Raw genomic sequence first — 23,153 nt, 5'->3', positions numbered from 1 at the left:
AATAATGCCTGCAGGACCAAGTCATGCCTGGATAACATCTGCTTGAGAGCAGGGCTGGCAGCCCCTCAGTACTGAACCCCAGTGGGTGATGGCTACAGACACCTCTCCACAGGCTGGCACTGGCATGACACAGGAGGAAACTTAAATTAAAAAAACCCCAACAAATAAAAACTCAGCAACCGCTCCTGATGCAGAGCAGGCCATCTCCTCTTCTCTGTGTTTTCCTGCGCCTCTTTCTTGCAGTGTGGTTTTGGTTTCTCCTCTCGCTGTTGTTTGTGGTTGTGCTTTTGATCTGGCAGCAGCTCGTTGTGTCAGGGTGGGGGGCCCCCAGCCCTCCCTCCCTCCCCACAGGGCTCCGCACCTCGGCTTCCGCTGCTGCGGCATTTCGGCATTTCCCCTGCGCTGCCTCCCGGGCCAGGGCCCAGGGATGCGCCTTGCCCTGCTCGAGAGTTAGCCTCAGCTGTGGGGCTCTGGGCTAAAGGGCTTCACCTCTCTTCCTCTCAGTTTAAAACTCTGAAACAAAGCTGACTTGGCTCTTTTACCAAATAGTGGTTTCTTTGAATTTACTCCTTGACGTTAAAGCAAACGTCAGGCGAGCAGCGGGCAGGGAAATAGACGAAGTGCAATGAAAATAGCCAGCAGAGAGCAATGTTATGACAGCAGTGAGGATCATTTCATGGTCCCTACTGTCCCCCTGGACTGTTTGACCCTCCCTGCATTTCCTTCTGAGCATCTCTGCTCATCCAAGAGCAGATGCCATCCCCCCATTGGAGCCCCTGGGAGAGGAAGGCGCTGGAGCAAGATCCATGGGGTCACACGGGTGAAAGCCTAGTACTTAGAAAAGCAGGAATTGAACCTACCCTAGAGGAATCCAAACCCTCCATACTTCCTTTATATTACTTTCTAGTAGGGTCAGCTAAACAAGCTATCCCGAAAATGATAGTTCAACTCCTTCCCTTGCTTAATGAACCCCCAGGAAAAACTAATCTTTATCACTAGCTTACTCCTAGGAACAACCATTACTATCTCAAGTAACCACTGAATTATGGCCTGGACTGGCCTTGAAATCAACACACTCGCCATCCTGCCATTAATCTCAAAATCCCACCACCCACGAGCCATTGCAGCCGCCACTAAATCCTCCCCAGGAGAGGTCCCACCATCAGGACAAGGAGGGTGGGGATGTCGCTGTGTCAGCACCAGCTGAGCTCCCCTCAGCCATGAGGTACCCCATGCCCAGTGACATGCCTGGAACCACGTGGAGGCCGCAAGAAGTGGCTCCAACTCCGCAGCCCAGGCTGCTCCCTTCTGGCCAGAGGGGAAGCCAAGGCCTGCCAAAGCCACCAGAAACTGTGACTAATCAAGGCAATGAGAGGCACTCTGAAATCAGCTCCTTCATCAGCCTTCCAAGCCCTGTATGTGCTTGGGATGACATTTGGGTATCACCCCTCCTTAATTTTGCTCTGGTGAATACAGGGTCCCCACAAGAGGCTGTGACAGATCAGGTGGGCACCGTCCCTGGGTGCTCAAGAACCTCTAGTGGGGATGAGGTGAATGCTCAGTTTGGATGAGCCAAGCCCTGCTACGCTGCAGGCAGACATGTTTGTGAGACACTGGGGAGGACAAAGGAAAAGCCAGGGAGACCTCATCACAGCCTTTCAGTACTTATAGGGATCTTATAAAAAAGAGGAAGAGCAACTTTTTAGATAATCAGATAGTGATAAGAGAAGGAAGAACAGTTTTAAACTGAAAGAGGGTTGGTTTAGATCAAATGATCAAATGTGTTAGGAAGAAATCTTTTACTCAGAGACCCATGAGGCACAGGTTGCCCAGAGAAGCTGTGGCTGCTCCATCCCTGGAGGTGTTCAAGGCCAGGCTGGAAGGGGCTTTGAGTGACCTGGTCTAGTGGACGGTGTCCCTGCCTGCACAGGGGTGTTGGAATGAGATGTTTTCTAAAGGTCCCTTCCAACCCAAGCCATCCTGTGATTCCAACCTGCACCAGGGAGTGTTGAGTTCATAGTGGAGAACACTGAGCAGTAACCTGAGCTCAGCCCTTATGTGGAGGAATATCTGAGGTGGCTGATGGAGGCTGAGCAGGATATACCACCTGAAAGTTGAAAAATTCAACCAGAAATGCAACTCCTGCTCTCAACAGCACAGCAGCCTGCGTAAGGGGAAAGCAGATCCCTTTTCTGTTGTCCTGAAATTGCAAGGATCCCTCTTTTTCCAAGAAATCCTGCTCACTCAGCCCTGAGCTAATGGATCAGGCTGCATTGGCAGCTAGTGTCAGGCAGTGAGCCAGTCAGCTTGGATTAGCAGAACAGACCCCTCCAGTCTCAGCACGTACAGATGTAAGTAGACATCCTTACTTAGCTAGAGACTGGCATCTTCTTATTTTTGCAGGCTTTTTTTAGAATAAAGTTCCCCTTCCTGCAGGGTACGTGGAGAAGGTGATAGCAAGTGGCAGCTGGTAGAGGGCTGCTTCCCAATGCATTTGCAGCCCTTGGGGAGATGCAGTCACCAGTGACAGGCCCTCATATAGGACATATTTCCCTATATATGGGTTTAAAAGATCCATGAGATCCCCAGGCTCTGAGCTTTTCGTAGCTCCCTTTTTTTATGCCCCTTTCAGTGAAAATTCCAGGGAGTCAAACAGTTTTTAGCTAAAATTAAAAGGCCTTGGAGAATTGCACAGCCACAAGTATTATCAAGTCAAAGGTTTAAGATGGTTTTACAACAGACCTTTAAGCGGGGCAAAGCCAATCCATCCGTGCCGAAACAGCAACTTGAGCGGAGTAATAAAGTTCATAGCATTAAAAAACCCGAAAACAGGCTGGCCTCTTAGCAGAAGAAAGAGTTTCCTTACCTCTTTTCTCTCAGCCTCTGTGTTTCTGGCTCCTTGTGTTTGTCACCTGCCGTAGTTGATCTCACCCAACTACAGCTGAAACAAAAGAGGAACGAAGTTGATGTTCACGAGCAGATATGTAGGGCTGGCCTTGATGTCTCCTCCTCTCCAGCCAGAACGACAGCAGCAAGGTCTTGCCGCCAGTCCAGGCTCTGCCGACACCCGTGACTCCTCTGGGCAGAGGATGATTTTCCAAAGGCACGTGATTTCCACTCTGGGTGTGGGCAGAAATGGACCTGGGCGGAAGGCGAGCCATGGCAGCGGCAGGGAGGATGAGTGTGCGGAACAGAGAGAGCCTACTGGCCACGGGGCAGCTGATGGAGGCCCTGACGGGGCTGAAACCTCGACATGGACGGCTGGGAGCTGGTTCTGCTTGGCTGGGGAGGAAAGCTGACAAACAACAGGTTAGCTGAGCAGATCCACACCCAGCGCACGCCTCCCGCACTCTGTAAGAGCCACCTGAGCTCCATTTCCCAGCCTGTCTCCTGCACCACCACTAAGGAGAGGCACCTCTGAGGGCTGACCCCAGCCCCACCTGTCTGTGCAGTTTGCCGGAGATTTAGGGTGAGATGAGAGAATATTTTCTTTATAGCAGTGGTGGCTTTTCCTTGGCTGTTGGCCAGCACCCACCCAGCTGCTCTCTCATTCCCCCTCCTCAGCAAGACAGAGGGAGAAGATGTGAAAAACCTTCTCAGGTCAGGATAAGGACAAGGAGATCTCCCCCCAGCTACCGTCATGGGCAAAACTGACTTAACCTGGGGAAAGGTTAATTTAATTTTTGGCAAATTAAAAACAAACAAATAGATTTATGGCTAATTAAAAACAAACAAACATAGTGATAAATTTTAAAAAACCCAACAACTTTATAAAGCTTCTCCCACCCCTCTTTTCTCTTCAGATTGAACTTCACAACTTCACACCTGACTCTTCTACCCCTCCTTCCTCCCCCAAAGTGTCACAGGAGGCAGGTCATAGGAGTCGTGGTCGGTTCATAGCACTTCATCTCTGCTGCTTCTTCCTGCTTATGCTGTTCCTCTGCTGCACCTTGGGATCCTTCAAGAAATGCTCTGATGTGGATTCCTCCCGTGGACTGCAGTTCTTCATGTTCATCTTGACATTAGAAAGACCTTTTTGACAGCGAAAACAATCAGTCACCAGAACAACCTCCCCAGGGACGTGACAGAGTCACCATTGCTGGAGGCTTTCAAGGTGTGATTGGGCAGGGTGCTAGATAATCTCATCCAGGAACCCAGTGTGGGTCCTCCATAGGCCACAGCTCCTGCCAGAAAACCCATTCCAGTGCAGACTCTCCATGGACTGCCAGGGAATCTTGGCTCTGGCACCTGGAGACCTCTTGCCCCTCCTTTTCCCCTGATCTTGGTGTCAGCAGGGCTGTTTCTCCCACATATTGTCCTTCCTGTCTCCCACAGCTGCTGTGCACAGCTTTTTACCCTTTGTTAAACACGCTGTCACAAAGGTGCCACCAGCATCACTGATGAGCTCAGCCTTGGTCTGCAGTGGGTCTGCTCTGGGGCTGTCTGGAGGTGGCTCTGACGGGCATGGGGCAGCTCCTCACGTCCCACAGAAGCCGCTGATGCAGCCCCTCCAGTACCAAAACCTCGCCCTGTAAAGCCAGTGTAAGCTTACTCTTCAGTAACCTGTACCAACCTGCACCACGACCGAATCTCAGCTGTTTCCCTTCTCTGTAGGGTGGAGGAGGGGGCTTTTGTGGTTTCCCACCCGCATTTGGTCTCTCTCTCTCTCTCTCTCTGAATCCCAGCCTCAGCCAAGGTGGCGGAAACCCACTGAGCCCCAGACATGGCTGAGATTTCATCTCTGCGCCACCCACTCTCCTCCTTTTGGCAGTGACTTGCCCCTGCGTGTGAGGATGGGGCTGTGAGGTGCAACCAGGCTCTGGGGGCAGCAGGGACAGACAGCCACAGCAGAGAGACTCACAGTGTGCCACCAGCTGTGCAGGAACCACCATGATCGCGCCTCCAGCGCAAGGGCTTCTCCATTGATTGGGACTTTGGAGAAAGATGATGTCCTGCCTCAGAGAGGAAGCCACCTGCATGAGACAGGACCTTCCCAGTGTGGGATACAAACTGGGATGGGATGGGCACTCTGCTAGTGTCCAGAACTTGGGAATGCCCTTTTCTGAGGCACTCTGAGCTCTCTGGCAAGAACCTGACATAGCCCATCAGCATCTTCAAAACTCTCTCACACATGTCAAATAGAAATGTCCTTTTGGTCCCCAGCTGCCAGAGAGGATGTCCTGTGGGAAAAAACAGCGATAAGAAAACTCAGGTTGGGATTGTAAGGCTTTGGCATCTCAGTGCTTGGGGATCTGAGGCATTGAGCTGATGCTTCAGTTTGTACAGATTCTGGCTCGCGTTTTGTCTCCCCAGCACGCTATAATGCAGAAACACTGGCTTGTTTTTAAACAGTTGGTTTATGTCACTGCAAATATCTACCAGAAATAGCATTCCCTGAAGGGGTAAGGCTTGCAAAATGCACTTGAACTTGCTGCAGAGTTGCAAGGAGAAGCAGGGCTGTGGTCTGAGGTGACAAAGCCTCAGGCTTGTCACGTTGTGAGAATGCCTGTTCTGGATCCACTGTCACCCTAGGGTGGGGATCCATCTCTTGGAGCTGCTGCAGCTGTGCAGGGAACAGGTGCCTCTGGGACCAAGGGTCACAGCGTGCAGTGACGTGTTTGTATCTCTTTCATCCAAGCATCTCAAAGCACTTTGCAAGCATTAATTAAACATCAGAATCCAGAAGGGATGAATAATATTAGCCAGTCAGTCTCTTTTCTGAATGTAATATTCCTCATAAATATTTAACTGGTTTTTAGGTTCTTGGCAAGTCTGGTTCTCACCTCGCTGGGGCAGTTGCTGTACTGCGCCCCTGGGGAAAGGGGGCTCATCCAGCATCACACAGTGACCCCCTAGCACAGCGAGAACAGCCTGAGCACTGCACACAGCTCTGCCCCCGCCAAGCAGGGGCTGTCATGTTTCCCTGCTTTATCCCCTGCAGACACACTCTGTGCTGTCTCTCTTTGCTCTAATCCCATCACCAGCAATATTTTTGCAAGCTCGTGTCAGATAGAAACAGATCCTCTCAGCGGAGAGGAGCAGCTTCCAGGCTGAGCTGGGTGATGGTCACAGCCTGCAGAGACACTGAGGGTCTCCAAGGAAGTGAGAGATAAAGGGAGAAATGGGCCTCAGAATCCAGATGTTGAGAAAGACCTTTTGACTGGCTGCACTGGAAAGCCAAGATGCCTCCAGAGATCATCTCCCTAAAGCCAAGTTCCCTGCACATCAGTGGGGGCTCTCTGTAGACTGAAAGATGAAAGATACCCAGATGTGTTGGAAAATTAGTGATTGCCAAGTGGCATTGGAGAGAAGGAAGGACAAGTGTTTGATGCAGCATAAAAAACAGATCTTGAGGCACCTGACTATCAGCAGCTTCAAAGGCCAGGAGCGTTCTCTTTGCAACAGAATAGCTGACACCTGGTGAGCCTCTCAAGGGGCATTTTGGTGCCTGATATGGGAGCTAGAAACAACAAGCTGGCTGCTGAGGGGCCCAGTGATTCACCCCAGCACAGCTGTGTTGCTCAGAAATGGGGAAATCTGGGGAGAGACACCTGTCTGCAGGAACTTGGAGGCCTAAAATGGGAAGAAAGGGCTCTCTAAGCAGATATCATAAAGGTTCTTGTGCTGATCACAGTGGAAAATCAGGAACCCCCCAGAGAGGTCCTTCATGAGCAAGGGGGTCCCCTGCATTTGGTCAGGAGGGGTGGAGCCTGATGGAGCAAGACGAGCCCAGTGTGCCGGGAAATCAGGGGCTGCTTGGAGGGCACTGACAGAGGAATCAAGAATGGAACCCGCAGAAGTGTGTCACCAAAAGTGACAGAGAGTAAAGCAAGCCTAACCAAGCCCAAGCCCATGTTAAGGACATGAGAGAAATGCGACAGGCAGGAGGGAGGTGCCTGGGGGAGTTTTTAGGAACCTGTACAGGATGCAATATTGCTTTACTGTCTCACTATCGCTGGCCTTGGCAAAAGCGAGGGGCAGAGGCCGGTGGAGGGGCTGTCCTGACGCGCAGCTGGAGGCGTGTCAGCGGCGCAGAATCCCGCGCACGGTGCGCTAGGTGGCGGCATCGGCTCGGGACAAGGAGCCGGGAGGGACCGGGAGCTGTCCCCGCACAGCTCTGCCCTCCCTTAGAGCCCGTGGTTTGGGAAGGAGCCCGAAAGATCATCCACTCCGACATCCTGCCCTGGGCAGCAACGCCTTCCAATAGACCGGGATCCTTGAGCGCTGCCAGGGATGGGGAATCCACAGCTTCTCTGGGAAACGTGCGCCAGCGCCTCTCCACCCTCACAGCACAGAATTTCTTCCTAATATCTCATTTGAGATTTTGAAGGGCTGGGGAGTGCCTGAGCACAGGGTCCTAACTGAGCTCCTGACAGCCCCCAAAGCTCGTTAGGGAGTTTGCTGGTGTGTCCCCCTTGGTACAAATCCTGTGTCATTTTATATACAAAGTGGGAATGCTGAGCTGGTGACAAGAAAGAAGACACACAGCGCTTGTAAAAGAAGAGGAACCTCAGTAAGAATGAGAATGACCAAATCCTTGCAAAATCTGCCCTTGTGTGTGATTTCCCGTGTTTCTGGGCTCCAGGAGTGTCCTATGTCCTCCTGCCATGGGACCCTCTGAGACCCCTGCATTCAGGTGGCAGTGACACCCTTTTCAGAGCACACCATATGACTGCTCTTGGAGGGAGAGGCATTGAACTGGCAGGCCAGAGGGATGGAAACCTAGGAGAGAAACTCTTGGGCATGATGGAATCCACAAGTATGAAAAGACTGTCCCAGATGCTTTGGAACTTAGTGGGAGGCACAAGATGCACTACCCACAACAACAGCATTCCCGTAAGGAGCTTGGTTTGACAGTTTTGCCTTTAGAAGGCAAAAGTAAAACCCTACATATTTTGGGTTTATGCATCAAAGTGTTCAAACAACAGAAGCAGAGTACTAAGTAATGGAATTTTTTTGCAGGATTGGTGCTGATATTGTTCCCATAAATTTGCCAAGCAAATATAAAACTCAGTATGCCTTAGTAGCCTACATAATTTGATATCTGGTTTTAACATTTTATTGTTTTGAAAAAGCTGTGCAGAATGCACAAAAACCACAATAGATCTATTTTTCTTGTAGGTCTTTTGTCAGATTATGCTATTTGCTAGAATTTAGCCTCTCACTGTAAATCCCTCAGAAGTCTGGGTTGCAGAACATCTGGACCTAGTTATGATTTTTTCTAATGATGCTGATCTTTCTTACTGAAAAAAGATTAGTTTGGGATTAAAGGTTGTCTTCCAATTCCTTTTGGAGGAGTCCTACGCAAAGGAATTTGCATGTGTAACACTTTCTTTGCATTCCTTAAGCCCTCCTCTCTGCTAAAAGGGAATCCACTGGATTTCCTATATTTTTATAAAGTTTCCATCCACTGTGCAATGAGCTTTCGTGGCAAGGCTTAGACAGCTGGGGAGCTACAGAGTTGGCTTCTGTGAGAAGCTGCCAGAATCTTCCCCCATGTCTGACACAGCCAAAGCCAGCTGGCTCCAAGACACTGATGGCCAAGGCTGAGCCTCCAGTGATGGCAGTAGAGCCTCTGGGACAACATGGTCAAGTGGGATGAAAAGAACATGAACAACTGCAGCCAGAGAGAGGAGTGAGGATATGTGAGAGAATCAGCCCTGCAGACACCAAGGTTGGTGCAGGAAGAAGGGCAGGAGTGCTCCGGGTGCCAGAGCACAGATTCCCTGCAGCCTGTGGTGCAGACCATGGTGAGGCAGGGCACTCTCCTGCAGCCCATGGAGGTCCGTGGGGGAGCAGAGATGCACCTGCAGCCCATGGAGAACCTCACACTGAAGCAGGTGGATGCCTGATGGAGGCTGTGACCCCATGGGAAGTCCACACTGGAGCAGAGCCCTGGTTGGACTTGTGGCCCTGTGGAGAGAGAAGCCCACCCTGGAGCAGGTTTGCAGGTGGGACTGGTGACCCCAGAAGGAACCCATGCTGGAGCAGCTTGTGAAAAACTGCAGCCTATGGGATGGACTCAAATTTGAGAAGTTAAGGGAGGGCTCTCTCCTGCAGGAGGAACCCCACACTGGAGCAGGGGAGAGTGTGAGGAGTCCTTCCTCTGAGGAGGAAAGAGTGCCAGAGATAACACCTGATGAACCGACAGCAACCCCCTTTCTCTGTCTCCCTGCACTGCTGTGGGGAAGAAGGTACAGAAAATTGGAAGTGAAGTTAAGCCTTGGAAGAATGGAGTGGTGGGATGGAGGTCTTTTAAGATTTGAGTTTATTTTCTCAATATCCTGCTTGGATTTGATTTGATTTAATTGGTAATAAATTCAGATAATTTCCCCATGGCGAGTCTGTTTTGATGTGATGATAATCAGTGAGAGATCTCTCCCTGCCCTTATCTGGACCAATGAGCCTGTTTTTATACTTTCTGCCTCCCATCCAGTTAGAGAAAGGAGTGAGGGACCCAGCCAGGGTCAAATGACCACATTCTGGTATGTTGAAAATATTTATTTGAGTTTTGCACCTGTAACTGTATCCTTATGGAAAAGCATCAGGTCTCTTTCTGTCATATGTCATTTGCTTAATTTCCTGTTTCTATTTATTGACTCCACTTGAAACAGGCTTCCAGATTTGTTTGCTTTATTGTGCAGACTCTTGGTCCTTTCACCTCAACTCCACTGACTTGCCTTGTGCCATCTTGATTTGGAAATATTTTCCTACATATAGGAATAGTTTCTAGGAAGGAAAACTTAAACTGTGTAAACACTTCCAGGCTTTTGCTCACTGTAACTGCACCATGTCAGACATCTGCCTATCATGACAGGCACAGTGAACAGCTGGCTACAAGCTCAGTGTTGTTCAACTTCTTTCAGAGAGGCAGACAAAACACGGAAGGGCTGGATGGAAGTGAAGCAGAGAAAGGCTCCGTGTCTCATGTAAACCAGCACTGCTCCCCTGCTGGGCTGCTGCCTCCTCTTCCAAAGGGCCTGAGCAGAGCTGACCGTGCCCAGAGCTGGGCCTGCCCAAACTGTCTGAGAGAATGTCCCAAAATCTGGGATTTGTACCTGGAAGGAAGTGAGTCACGAGGGGATGGGGAAATAACAAAAAAGGGGCTGTGATAAAATGTGGTAAAATAATGGCCATCCAAGGTAGGATGGATTTGGGAGTCCCTCTTTTCCCAGCCTTTGTGATGGGAGAAAAGAAAATGGTGACAGTGGAAAGCTTTTAGTTCAAAACGGAGAGAGGAACTATTTTCACACAGTGAATAAGCAGATCCCAGAACGGATTGCCAGAGGAAGTCAGAGAGTACAAGGAACCAGGGAGGTTTAGACACAGACCAGGCACACATCTGAGCAATGAGAACATCCAGGCTGTCACAGGCAGTGCTGAAAGTGGTACCCACAGAAGGAGAGAGCATCCCATTGTGTGTGAGAAGAGAGAGCAAACCACTGTCAGGCACTGAGAGAATGTGATGTGATCCTGGTGGATATCGGATTGTCCCTCAGCCCCACAGGGGTTAACCAGCCTTTTCTCTACTCCAAAGCATCTGGCAGAGAGAGGGGATTGAGCTAGACAGATCACTCCCACCTGAAAAAAAAAGGCAGTGTTATCCTTTGCCTAGGAAGATGCTGGTACCATGCTGGACTGTCTTGCCTTTTGTTGATTCTGCTCCAGGGTCTGCCTGAAATTGCATGGGATGGTTGAAGCAGACAAGTCTACCTCGCAGCTCTGCTGCACTTCTCTAGCATTCAGTGGAGAAAGAGGTGTCATTTTCAGTAAAATACATGGATAGCTGAGTAGCTAAAGAGCTGAGGAGTCCAGATGTGCTCCCTGGAGTGACTTTTGGGTGTTACTGCAGTCTAAGGACACCTGAGTGCATTCACTACCTGAGTGCTTAAACCTTTTGGGGAGGGAAGGGGGGACCCACACAGCAAGAAGGTCTGTTCATGTGCCTGCTGAAATAATGAAAAGCTGTTCTGGCTGTGGTGACGTTCTCTCAAGCCAAGAGAATCTTCCATCCTGGACAGGGAGCAGCCTCAGCGTGGGGCCCATATGGGAGAAATCCCACGTGTGACTCTCATTACCAGGTGTTTCTTCTGGGGCTGCATTCAGTACCACAGTCCTCCATGGCTGCTCAGAGGGGACCTGAAGAGCATTCTCTGACTGCATGAAACTTAAACACATTGAAGGTCTGGAGAGGTGGGGCCTGGCAGACTCATGCTTACATTGCTAACTACATCCTTAAAAGAGCCATAATGCCACTTGTCGATCTTTCAGGAAAATGTGAGGACTAAAGGAATAAATGAATGAATGAACAAGGACAGTCAGATGGGAGGAATAAAAGAAAAGAAGGCTCTGAAATGCAGCAAAAAGGAAAGACTGAACCTGTGATTCTTCCTTCTCTAGTGGCATTTAATTTCCCCTTCCTCACTGTGAAAATGTCAGAAACGAACAGGAACTTCAGTAAAACAGAACTGAAAGAGAAAGAGAAGGCAGCAAAAGCCTTAGAAATGGCTTCACACAGGCAGAGGTACACCCAGCTCTGTCAAATAGGCACGTTCCTCCACAAGCACACACAGGGGTCAGTGGGCTTTTTCATCACATGAATTTATTTTAAGTTCTAAAATTATTTTCTAATAAGTTAAAATGCTCAAAATGTGCAACAGGGCAGTGAGCAGGGCAGTGCAGGGAGAGGGAGAGGAGAAGAGAGTCAGCATGTGGGGAAAAACATTGTCAGACTGCAGGGGAGATGGATTCCAGCCATGTCCAGCATCCAAGTGTTCCACCAGAGAAAGCCTGAGAGGGAGGCCATGAAGGAGGGGCAGAGAGTGGGACAGACATGTGGCACAGAAGCAGGCAGTAGCTGCTGGCTCAAATACTGCCAGCAGCTCCAAAGCATCTGCTGGCCACCCGACTGCCGCGGCGAGTCTGCCTCGCCCTGGCTGCAGCCTGCAGCCCTTCTGCAGGCACAGAGCTCCAGGGCCCCCAGCCCTGCCCACGCCATTCCCAGCCCTCCTGCAGAGAGGGGTCTGCACGGTGCCCATCCCTCTCTCTCTGTGGCACACAGAGTTTCACCCTGCCATGCATGCCCTGCTTCCATCAGCACTCCGTTTGCTGCTTCTTCCCTTTCTGCTTCTCCTCCATGGGCTTCCAGGGCACACTGGCTGCAAACATCCCCTCCAGGGCTGGGAAGGCAGGAGCCTGTGCCTGAAAGGGAAGCAAGAGGCTACATCAGACATGGGGGAGAGACTGAATGGCACAGGTCTGGGGGCTTCTCCCTGCCGTGGAGGACAGTCCTACTGCTTGCAAGCAGAAGGCTCCTGTTCCCTGCCAGAGCCAGGGAAGGAGACACTCTCTGAGACATGCAATCCCTTCTGGGGAAGGCTGGCTCAGCACAATCCTCTGTGGTGTGATGGGCATAAGGAATAACAAAGACAGGACCTGGCTAAGGGAGAGCAATCACTGATCTGGGCAATGGTCAGGCCACTGTCAGGTTTGATGTATGTCAGATTGTACAACACCTTTTTGGAGAGGTAATAAAGGCATGAAGGCTTGTGCAAAATGAGATAAGAGCAAATTAGAGACAGAACCACACAAGTGACTTTCTAGGCAGTGAAAAAGAGGTCGATCTCAGGGCTCCTGATAGCAGTGTAGGGTTACACACAGACAGTACAGCAAGAAGGATGAGATTAGCTAGAGAATGGCATGGTGGGTGTGATCTCAGCTAAGAGGAGCGGACTGGGGTTTGCTGACAGGTTTCTGCCAGGCTGAAGGGAAATGAAAAGCACAAGTCTTCAAAGACCAGTCATTATTGGCACAGAGAGTGTGAAAGTGCTAATGAGTTAGGCTGCTGATAAAGTTGAGGAGCCTCATTTGGAAGGAAGAGGATGAGAATATCATGCAAGACACAGATATTTTAGGAGAAGGCAGCACTAACCTGAGTGACAGGATCAATGAAATGCGACAGTACTGATCAGACATTGATAGGATCAGGGGATTGGAATGGGAATTCCTAATGTGTGGGCAGCAGCCCATCAGGTGTGCACGATACACCACGGGGAGCAGGAACAGCAAATGCAGTCTCAGAGGATGCCAGCAGAGAGAGAGAGAGAACCAGAGAAGAGCTGATATCTCTGCTCCAGGCACCACCTCACCTGCACTCTGAGGGAGGGTGAGCCCGCAGGGAGCCTGTGCAGGGAAGGGTGTGAATCACAGAACCAGAGGGTGGCTGGGGCCGGAAGGACCTTTGGAGATGATCCAGTCCTGCTAAAGCAGGGCCATCCAGAGCTGGGTGAGGAACTCCCAGGGATATAGGAGCTCTGCTGCCACAGGGGAGCCTGGCTTGCTCAGCACACCAGGGCCTTGGGGGCAAATGCAAATGCTTTGGGACGATGAATATCCTGAATATCCTGGTGGGATGGGAGCTGTTTAAGCAAACAGCTGGACACCCATTTATAGGTACACTGTTAAGGGGTTCCCGTCCCAGGTTTTGGGCCAGAAAGGTTGGTTCTGATCACCTTGCCCTGGCCTTGCACACTTTAGAGAGTCTCAGAGAAAGTGTAAAATTCTGCCTCATATTATGCTTTACCATCAGTGCTGATTAAGGACAGATGACGAAGAACCTGTCACGAGCTGCTCTTGCACTACCCACAGTGGTTTCTTTAAAATTTCCACCTTGCTTCTTTTGTGATGCTGCCTGCCTTCAGCCTCCAGCCACTGGGGCTTGCTGAGACTTCTCATCAATTTTGTCACATCCCTCATGCTCAGCTCGAGGCAGTTTCAAGGCTCCCAGCTCTTTCACCAGGGTAAGCTCTTCCAAACTTATCTCGCTCTCATCGCCCAGCCCCTTCCCCACCAGAATTGTCATCATGGGCCCTTTCCATGAGACTAAGTAGGAGGCAGCTGCATCACAGCTACTCCCTTGTCTGCAAAAGGAAACCCTGAAGGATGGTTTTGCCACATTATTAATTTGCAGAGCAATAATATGAAAACTTCAGGGAAACAGTCTGACTTGTCTGCACAGTTTTTTCCAGTGATGTGCTGGGGAGGGATTAGTCCTGGCCTCGTCTTGAGGGATCATAGACCAGGCAAAGGTACAAGGCAGAGTTTTCAGAGGACAAGATACTGGAACAAGCTGAGCAAATGAAGGGCATTAAGTTGCAGGAAGCTGAGAGCTGAGGTGTGAGGGCTGAGCCAGAAACAGCAGCCCTGCATCAATATCCGTGTCTGGGCACCAGCAGGCATTGGTACAGAACAGGAGATGGTTACATGAAAACATCCAGCTAAGGAATGAGAGAGGACATCTACAAAAGCCTGGCAACTGACCCTCCTCTACTACAGCATGGCTTGATCTCTGGGGCAATAAACATGAAGCTTTTCAAAGCTTAGGAGGTTTTCTTCCTTCTCTGAGGTGTCTGAGCTGCCCCTGAGGAATGCTGTGGTTAGCCAGACCTGCCAATGGCCAGGTACAATGTGCCAGTGCCACGGCTTTCCCTGTGTGTCCATGACACCATCAGCAGGCTGCTCCAGCCCCACATCTCCTCCGGCCACTGTGTCCCCAGCACCTTTCACTGCTGTCTCTGGAGTAATCTGCACAAGGTCAAATAAGGGTGGAGAAATAACAGGAGTGGGGTGATGGACACTTACCCTTTTTTGTAGGGCCAGAGCCACGACACAAATGGCAAGCAGGAAGAAGAGGGTGAGTGTGAGCCCAAAGGTAATCTGCCCACTAAAGATGGAGGGAGCGCTGGAGACCTGGGCACCTGTGAGGAGGAACCACAGTGAGGAAGGAAGGGATGGTTGATTCTGCACAAGGAATGGGTGGGACAGCACAGCAACAGGCAAAATAGGAAAGAGGTAGGCAGGGAACTGGAAGGAGCAGTATGAGGAACTGGTGACAGCTAAGAAGATGGTACCCAAGTGGTGTAAGGGGAGAAGGACAGGATGAGGCTGAGAGAGGAAAGGGCACCAGAGAGCTAAGCAGGTGAGGAGAAGAAGAGGTTGTTTGCAGAGCCACGGGGGACAGTACCTGTGATCTGCAGGTCATACTCCACTGCTCCCAGTCTGCCTTCTGGGCCATGCACGCTGCATTCCCAGTTGCCCGTGTCCTTTCGTGACACTTGGGGTATTTCCAAGGTAGGTCCCACCCGGGAGCTGTGGCTCTCCAAGCTACGGGGAGTAGCCAGAGCCAGCTTGCTCTTAGTGGGGGCTGAGTCAAGGTGAGTCCACTGGAAACGCTCATGTCCCTGGGCGTGTGTGAGGCTGCAGATGAGCAGCAAACGAGCCCCCTCAGAAACTGGTCCTTGGATGCTCGGAGTCACTGTGGCAAAGGGGAAAAAGCAACCTCAGGAAAACCTGCAGGCATGTCCACATCTCTTCCTCGTCCATTCTTCTGCTATTGCATCTTTTCTTTAGTACTCCCTCTACATTATTTTTTTGTCTTTCTCATTCTTAAGAGGAATAATCAAGTCACCCAGGAAAGCCCCCGATTCCAGCAGACTCCAATGCAGTGCAATGCCCTGAACAGAGATCTTGTTTCCTTCCCCCAGGGTGGGAACCCATGACCAGGAGCTCATTGCACAGACAGGTGGGGGTGTTTATCTGCAGTGAGGGACCCCAGTCTCTCCTCTCACCTGTAAGCACGGCCAAGGTCACGTCCCTGCTGATTGTCCTGTGTCCCACTGAGACAGCGCAGCGGTACTGCCCTGCATCGCCCGGCCCCACCACGGGGACATGTAGGGGGAAGCTTCTGCTGCTCAGGTTCTGGGAGATGCCCCTGTCTTCCAAATGTCCTCCTGCAAGATGGCTCCAGTGGGCTGCCACCACCCTCATCCCAAGGGCTCTGGGAAGGTAGCTCAGACTGCAGGGTAGATCAGCTGCAGAGCCAGCTGCTGCATAGACCACAGGGCTGCTTGGGCCATCAAAACCTGAACCAGGGAAAGAGGGCAATGTGGGGTGGTGTCTGGAAAGAGCTCCTTAGGGACGTGACTGACCTGGGAAGTGAGGAAAGGTGGGAGCTGGGGCCGTGGGGGTTAGTCAGTCACATCAAAGGGATCAGCCTGGGGATGCTGGGGTATCAGCACAGAGGCTGAGCTCACCCAGAATTTGCAGGTTGAAGGTGGCAGAAATGATCTCCTTATCAGAGTAGCGAAGCTGGCAGCGCCAGGAGCCCGCGTCGCTCATGGCTGGATGGAGGATGGAGAGAGTCCCGGACAAGGAGCAGAAGGTCCTGGAGGTGGGGCCCAGGTGCTCCTTGTGGAACCAGCACGTCTCCACAAGGCTGGCCCGGTGGCTGGAGTTGCAGCTCATCGAGAGCATCTCACTTTCTATCACTGGACTGGGAGGACTGAGGGTCACTGCAAAAAGAAGGGTTTGAGTTGGGGGTGAGCTGAGGTCATAGGGGAGCCACCAAAGCCTTCTTTGTGTCTGTGCTGCCCCAACTTCATCTCTCAGGCAGCTCTCCCTGCAGAGCTGAGGGCAGACAGCAGCAAACTGCACTTTCCAGAGGGTGCTGCCTGTGCCAAACACGGCCCCGCCAAACACGGCATCCCCACCCCATCCCACCTTTACAACCTCCCTGGTCCCAAAATCACCCTTCCCCAGGTTTTCCATCCTGTCCTACCTGTGATCACCCCCAGCTCCACGAGGCAGCTGTGCACCTCCGTCCTGTATTTCACCTGTGCCTCGTAGAGCCCCGCGTCCTCGCCGCGCACGGGCACGATGCGCAGGGAGAAGTTGCCATTGCGCAGGGCAGAGTCCTGGAGCGACACCCGGGGCTTCATGAGCTGGGCTGTCTTCTGCAGGCCCGAGTAGCCCACCTCCAGCACCACGTGTGGCTCCTGGTGCACGCTGCAAGCAGGACAGGGAGCAGCTCATGCCAGAGGCAAACACGAGATCAAGGGAGGGGGCAGGAAGGAGGGAATATGGGGAAGGAAGGAATATGGGGAAGGAGGGAACATGGGGAAAGAGAAATGGGGCTCAAAGGGCCTCCAACCCTCCCATTCCCTCAGAAGGACTCGTGTCTCTTGTGGCCCTGGCATACCTTCCCCCATGCCTCTTCCACAGCACGGATATCTTGTCAGGCAGCTGCTTTGAGCTCTCCCTTGTCTTTCTGGGGCCCAAGTGGCAGGGCAGCACGGCTGAACTCCCCTCTCTGACCCACACTTTCTGCTCCCTGCTTCTCCCCTCCAATAGTCCTGGTGGGATGTGGCCAGCTGTAACAAGATGGAGAGTTGAGCAGAGAGCAGGATTCGGTGTTATCCCACTCTGGGGTGGGGATGCCATCTTTGCCAGGCTGGGTTAGGATACAGCATGATACCTGGCCACCTTCTGTGGAGTTGGAAGGGCAGAAATTCTCCCTTCCAGCCATTCCAGGGATCAAGTAACACCCAGACTCAGATCTCTGAGCTACTCTGCCCTCCCCAGTATGTTCAGCCCCTCTTACCAGTGAAAGGCAGCAGAGTGAAGATGAGGAACAGCAGCAGGGACACCAGCCTCATGGTGGCATCCAGGAGACGGGCTGCTTCTCACTCAGCTCTGTGCTTAAGGAGGTCCAAAGCTTGAAGAGATCAGCAAAAGTGAGGCATGGGCAAAGAAGGTTGTCAGAAAGGGTGGGTGAGCACGGAGGGGTCAGTGGGATGAGCTTGCTCTCCTGCTCTCTCTCTGCCTCTGATCAAAGCATTTCCCTCAATGCCTTTATAGTGCAGGTGGGCAGCGAGTTTCCCCGTATCACTGCGAGGATGCGTCACGACCAAGAAAGCAGCAGAGCCCGAGGCACGTGAGGGCAGAGAGGGAGGGACCAGCGACACTGCTCTAAGCATCTTTTAGTGGAAATTCTCTGGGTCGCTGTTGTTTTTCTAACACGTTTCGCTTCTATATAGCCAGTGGAAAAAGTGTAGAAGACACTTCCCAGCAAGTACCCTTCATGTTTTTCTTTCATCTCTTGCCTTTTTTGGTTTGATCTTCCCGTCTCTTACAGGTTCTCTCTAATTCTTTCAGGGCTTTTGAGAACATGTTGGTCTTTTTTTTCTGCTGTTCTTTCTTTTGTTGGTTTTCTTATTATTATAATTTTTTCCCCCTTCTTTAATCTTTCCAATGTGCTGACTTCTTGGCTTTTTCTCATTGGTCAGTTGACAGGCAGCGTGAGGAAAGGCTAATGCTCCATGCTAAGCTCCAACCAGGACACATGTGACTCATCAACCTAGAGTCCAGGCATGGTATGGGACACACCTGAGGTGGTCCAAGGAGGCAGAGGGGAGCATCCAAAGGGGAACAAAAGGCTCTGAAAAGATGAGCTGCGTGCTGTGGCACTGTGAGGAGCGTGAGGAAGGAAGCCTCCTGCTCCTGCAGCTCTGGGGGAAACCCACTCGAGCTCATGTGCTGAGGGGGCTCATCCTGGCCCCCATGCAGCTGCTGACCTTTGCACAGGACAATACATTTCCATCCACGTGCCTCATCCTGGGCCCCCTCTTTGTCTCAAAGAACCCCCACTGTTGTGGTTCACAGTTTCCAGCTACCCACTGGCTCTGACTCTTTCAGGTTATCAGCTCTTTGTGATGAGTGTCAGACAGCCAAGCCCCTTGGTGGCTCATCCACCAAGGGCTTGGGCTTTTTCTGAGGCTGAGGGAAGGGAGGTGACTCATAGTGGCTGCTCTTGACTGTAGAAGGAATTCTTATTTGCTCTCTGGTTTTCCTCAGCTGTGTGGTGGAGGTGGAAGATAAAAGCGAGCCAGTGCTTTGCTTTCCCTCAGCAGAGCTCTGTTGTAGGGACAGCTCTCAGGTCTTTCATCCCACGTGGCTCCTCAGCCTCCTGAGCAGTGGGGCTGGTGTTCAGGTGTGGCCTTGTGTGCCTCCATGCCCCTGAGGGCTGCTCTGCATGGCCCTTCATGCCCTCTTGTGTGACACTGCCATGGGGATGGCATGAGAGAAGAGGAGACAAGTGAAGATGGGGGAGAACTTGTGACAGTTGTCAGGAGGTGTTTTTTCCTCCTGTTCAAGAAAAACAGTTTGTGGTGACCAGTTCAGGCAGAAAACATCAAGTTCTCTTTCCCTTGAATCAGCAGCGCAAGAATGGTGTGAGTGTGTGGGTGCAGACGAGAGAGAGAGAGAGAGAGAAATTGAGAGAGAGAGAGAGGAGGGAGCTGAACTGTGGTGGGGAGACACGTAGGGCTCCACAGTCCAGCAGCCTCTGCTCCCCCTCTCCTGGCTTTTTCCAGGGGACACACCAAGCTCACTGCTCTCCCCTTCGTTTCAGCCCTCCCTGCACTGGTAGCCTTGGCACCCTGGCACTGTCCCCCTCTCACCCCCCAGACCATCCTGAGTGGAATGGGAAAAGCTTGTCCCTTGTAAGGACCAGCAAAGGAGAGGATGTTCTTCCATCCTCAGAGGCAGTCCCGAGGGACTGATGGACAGCCCTGGAAAATGCTGGGCATTGCCTGGCACTGGGGGGACATCTGGGGCTCATTGTGCTGAGTGAGCACGTTGTGAAATGAAGGTTTTGGAGGCACTTTTTTACTCAGCACCAGGCTATCTTTAGCAGAGCCACGGTGACGTTTCTACCTAACAACCCACTTTAACTGCTGACTCCTCGAGTGGCATTTTCGTCATCTCCCAGAACAGGACATCGGCACAGAGATAGCAGTGACCGGAGCAACATCAGCATGGGAACCTCTTCCCAGAAGTGCCCGTGTGAGTCCCCTGGGCTGGGAGGCTGCCAGGCACCTGTGGGACGCTGCAGAGCCATGAGAAATGACAGGCAGGCTACGCGGGAGTGCCAGGGGCAGGGGGACAGAGCCCAGCTCACCAAATGCTCCTTCAGGAGCAGTGCCAGGCGCTAGGAGCTCCGGCCAGGCGCACCCAGAGCAGATCTCAGAGCCCTAGCTGGTCAGAGTAACCTCAAGATGTGTTAGAAAATCGCTTTTCCCAGCCTGGCAGTCGAAAAAGGAGTCAGAGCTCTTCAGTTCTCGGTCTCAAGGTTGTTTATTGTATCTTATCTATAAAATTCTTTCTCCTCACCTGCTGAGGTCCGCTCAGCAGGACAGTCAGAGGCACTTTGCCCCCTCAGAGGTGGTGTTATCTTTTTATACTAAAAACTACATGTACAATGTTTACAATAACTTTCCAATACCTATCACCTATGTTAGACAGTGAACTTCTACTCTAAACCAATCTAAAAGTGCCAACATCACAGCAGAAGATGGAGGCCAAGAAGAAGAAGGAGAAAGGCTGGACACGCCCAGATCCCTCCATCTTGCCCCCTGAACCCCCATTCTAAAAACCCCAAAAAAATCTATTTTTCACCCTGTGACAAACTAATTATTATTCCACTTAGACTTTCATGGCTTGCAGATCTTCATATAAGGTTGGTAATTTGCTCCATGGGTCACAATCAAACTCACAGGCATCCTGGACTCTGTGCCAGGGTCTCTGAGCCCCCTGGCAGGGTCCTGGCAATCCAGGACAGCCAGAGAGATGTCCTGAATTCCCACAAGCAGACACCTTGTGCGTGACCTTAATACATGACTTTTCTTGTCTGTCTTGGCATGTCTTACAGATGCAAACCACCCTGACCAAGAAAAATAAGAGTAGAAAACATTGTTCTGCAGTATCATCGAGTTAGTGTCGCTGAAGGAATTTTTGGTTGTGTTTCCAGGTTGCTGTGGTACCATATTTTCCTCTGAGACATTCCACTTTCTCGTTTTGGTTCTTGCAGCATCAAGTGTGAAGCTGGTCACAATCTTCTGCTTTATGCTGACTTTGTGCGGTGCTGCAGAATTTATTTGCAGGCTATAGCTGATGTAAGGAACCACGCTGTGGGTTATCAGCTGGCCTGGGTGTTCCTGAGATAGAGCACCCCGCAGAAGGAGCTCCTGTAAAACCTCCTGACTGCTGTTTGCCCAGCGCAAAAGCAAACACAGCAAGCAAAAACAAGTCACTTACTAATAAGAGATAACTAATAACTCCATGGCAAGGGACTGTAAACAGAAAGCAGCCACACCTGGGGAAACAGAAGGGAAAGTCTGACAGGGACGTGGTGTGAGCAAGAGCTGCTGGGCAGGTTGGTACTCAACAGGCGCCTGCACGGGCAGCAGGGATCCAGGGATCAGGCTGGGATTAACTGCAAGACTTCTGGCACTGCCTGGGGAGCTTAGGGAGCTAAAAGACATCTGAGGTCAGCTGCAGAGGGGAAGGAGTGGAGCTGCCCCTCTCTGGGCACTGGGGACAGACGCAGAGGTCCCCAGGCCACCACCCTGCTGCAGCAGAGTGCTGAAACAGAAAGAGGCAGTGCCCACGTCTTTGCAGGCTTTGTGTGAAATGCAGAGTGGGGAAACACATCAAAACAGCACCCCTGGGGCAGAGGGGCACCAAAATAGCACCCCTGGGGCAGAGGGGCATCGAAATAGCACTCTTGGGGTAGAGGGATGCCAGCCATTCCACCCACACAGAGAGCCACGGTGGTTTCCACCAAGGCACCAACCTGAGATGCGTTCTATGTGTGAGATTAAGTTGAGGGTGGGCACAAACTTCCTTTTTTGAGGGAGGAAGTGGCTGCTCCAGTCTTCCTTCTGTCCCTCCGTGATGCCTGGAAGCAGCAAATTATCCCCCTAGGGGCGGGATATACCACATGTCAGAGGGATCCATTCATCCCGGGTGAGGGTGCCAAAAAGGAGCGAGGAGAAGAGGATTGGAAAGGAGAAAGTTCACAGCACTCAGCAGGTCTGGGTGAAACCAAAATGTGCCCTGCAGAAGTTCTTGGAGTAGGAAGAGTGACTGGCTTGGAGGATTTTCTGAAAAAGGTTTTTTCAGGTTTTTAGAGGGTGTGCTGGATGGGCAGTGCCTGAGTCACCCCAGGTCTCTGATATGCTGCTGAAGAGAGTCCAGCAGTGGCCTGCTTCCCAGAATCCCACAGGAACACATTCAGGAATGGTAGCTTTATGGGGTTTTTGGACAAATCTGCAGCCTCTTTCTGCAGTGCTATAGGCAAGCACCCTTTGTATGACAATCCTCAGCAGACAGCTGAATATCCCAGAGAAATCTGAATTAGAAAATCAGGAGCAGCACTGGGAGGTGCTGGCTGAAGCTGTGGGCTGCATTTCTGCTAAAAAAAATTCTGGTAATTTAATTACTGAAGAGAATCTGCAGCACTCATGGGCATGTTTGGCAGCTGGCAACTTGAATCTGGCCAGCATTCGCTGTGGAGAAGTGTGAAACTATTCTCTTCCAAAAGACCCTTCCTGCAGGAAAGATGGGATGCTGCAGGATCCCCTTCAGTTGCCCAAAATTACCTGTGGAGATGGTGATGGCTCATCAGTGCCTTGGCCAGTATCTAGTTAAGTGATGTCTTTGATGCCACAGCCCCTGTGTTTTGCAACACAGAGGGTGAGGTGGATTAACTACAAAAATCCATGCAGCAGGCTGGGTTACATTTTGACTCATCTGTCATTGCAGCATTCATGCTTTTAATGCTTTTAATGCAATGGAAAAACATGCAACAGCCTCCCAAACATGCCAGGGCTGCAGTGGGTTCTCTTAAGCGCAAAGAGGTACCCAGGAGCTCAACATGTGGTGGCAAGGTGGTGTCAGGACAGGCTCTGGGGCTGATGCTGGACATGCAGTGAAACCAGGGCACCCACATTCCCTCAACAGACTGCAAAACATCCCCTTCTCAGGTGTGGCCTCTTTGGTTTTCAGTCTCTTCACAGTTTGCAGGGAGACTGTACAACTGCTTTTCCTGGAGATGTTTTGGCCTGTGGGACCTCCAGAACAGATGTGGGTTGTGTCTGCTGGCCTTAAGACCCAGCAGCAGATCTGGGGGAACAATAAATTTCTCCTGAAGCCAAGAGAGAAAGTTTGATCCACATATTCCAGGCTCATATTCCCATTGCTGCTGTTTCTCTCAATTGAGAGTATGGAATTCCCTCAGAGAAAAATCACCACAAAAGGATGTGCCTTCTGCTCCTGGGGCTCAGACCCTTTCTGGGCCCTGCTCTGGGCAGCACCATGGCTCTCTCCAACAGAGCAGAGGCACCTTGGTCATGTCTCAGATGCTGCTGCTCAGGGCTCAGAGGGGTCTGGCGCTGGGCTTAGCTCCATGTGTGTCCTGAGGAGCTGTGAAAAGTAGATGTGATCCATGTGCAGTGTTTTCATGGTGCATGGTGGCA

General features: G+C 51.4%; 1 protein-coding gene across 1 annotated transcript; it reads right to left on the bottom strand.

Annotated features, from left to right (window-relative positions):
• Positions 1–12,066: 12,066 nt before the first annotated feature.
• LAG3 (lymphocyte activating 3) lies at positions 12,067–17,501 on the bottom strand. Its single transcript, XM_058800441.1, has 8 exons — positions 17,438–17,501; positions 17,036–17,207; positions 16,616–16,842; positions 16,092–16,349; positions 15,627–15,920; positions 15,023–15,313; positions 14,641–14,756; positions 12,067–12,201 (listed from the first exon to the last, which is right to left on the bottom strand). Exons 1-8 carry the CDS (start codon positions 17,490–17,492, stop codon positions 12,094–12,096), a joined length of 1,521 nt encoding a protein of 506 aa, XP_058656424.1. The 5' UTR covers positions 17,493–17,501; the 3' UTR covers positions 12,067–12,093.
• Between the last annotated feature and the right edge of the window lie 5,652 nt (positions 17,502–23,153).

Source organism: Ammospiza caudacuta, chromosome 2 (assembly GCF_027887145.1).
Source record: "Ammospiza caudacuta isolate bAmmCau1 chromosome 2, bAmmCau1.pri, whole genome shotgun sequence".
Taxonomy (NCBI): Eukaryota; Metazoa; Chordata; class Aves; order Passeriformes; family Passerellidae; genus Ammospiza; species Ammospiza caudacuta.
This window is presented reverse-complemented; position numbering and strand designations above follow the sequence as displayed.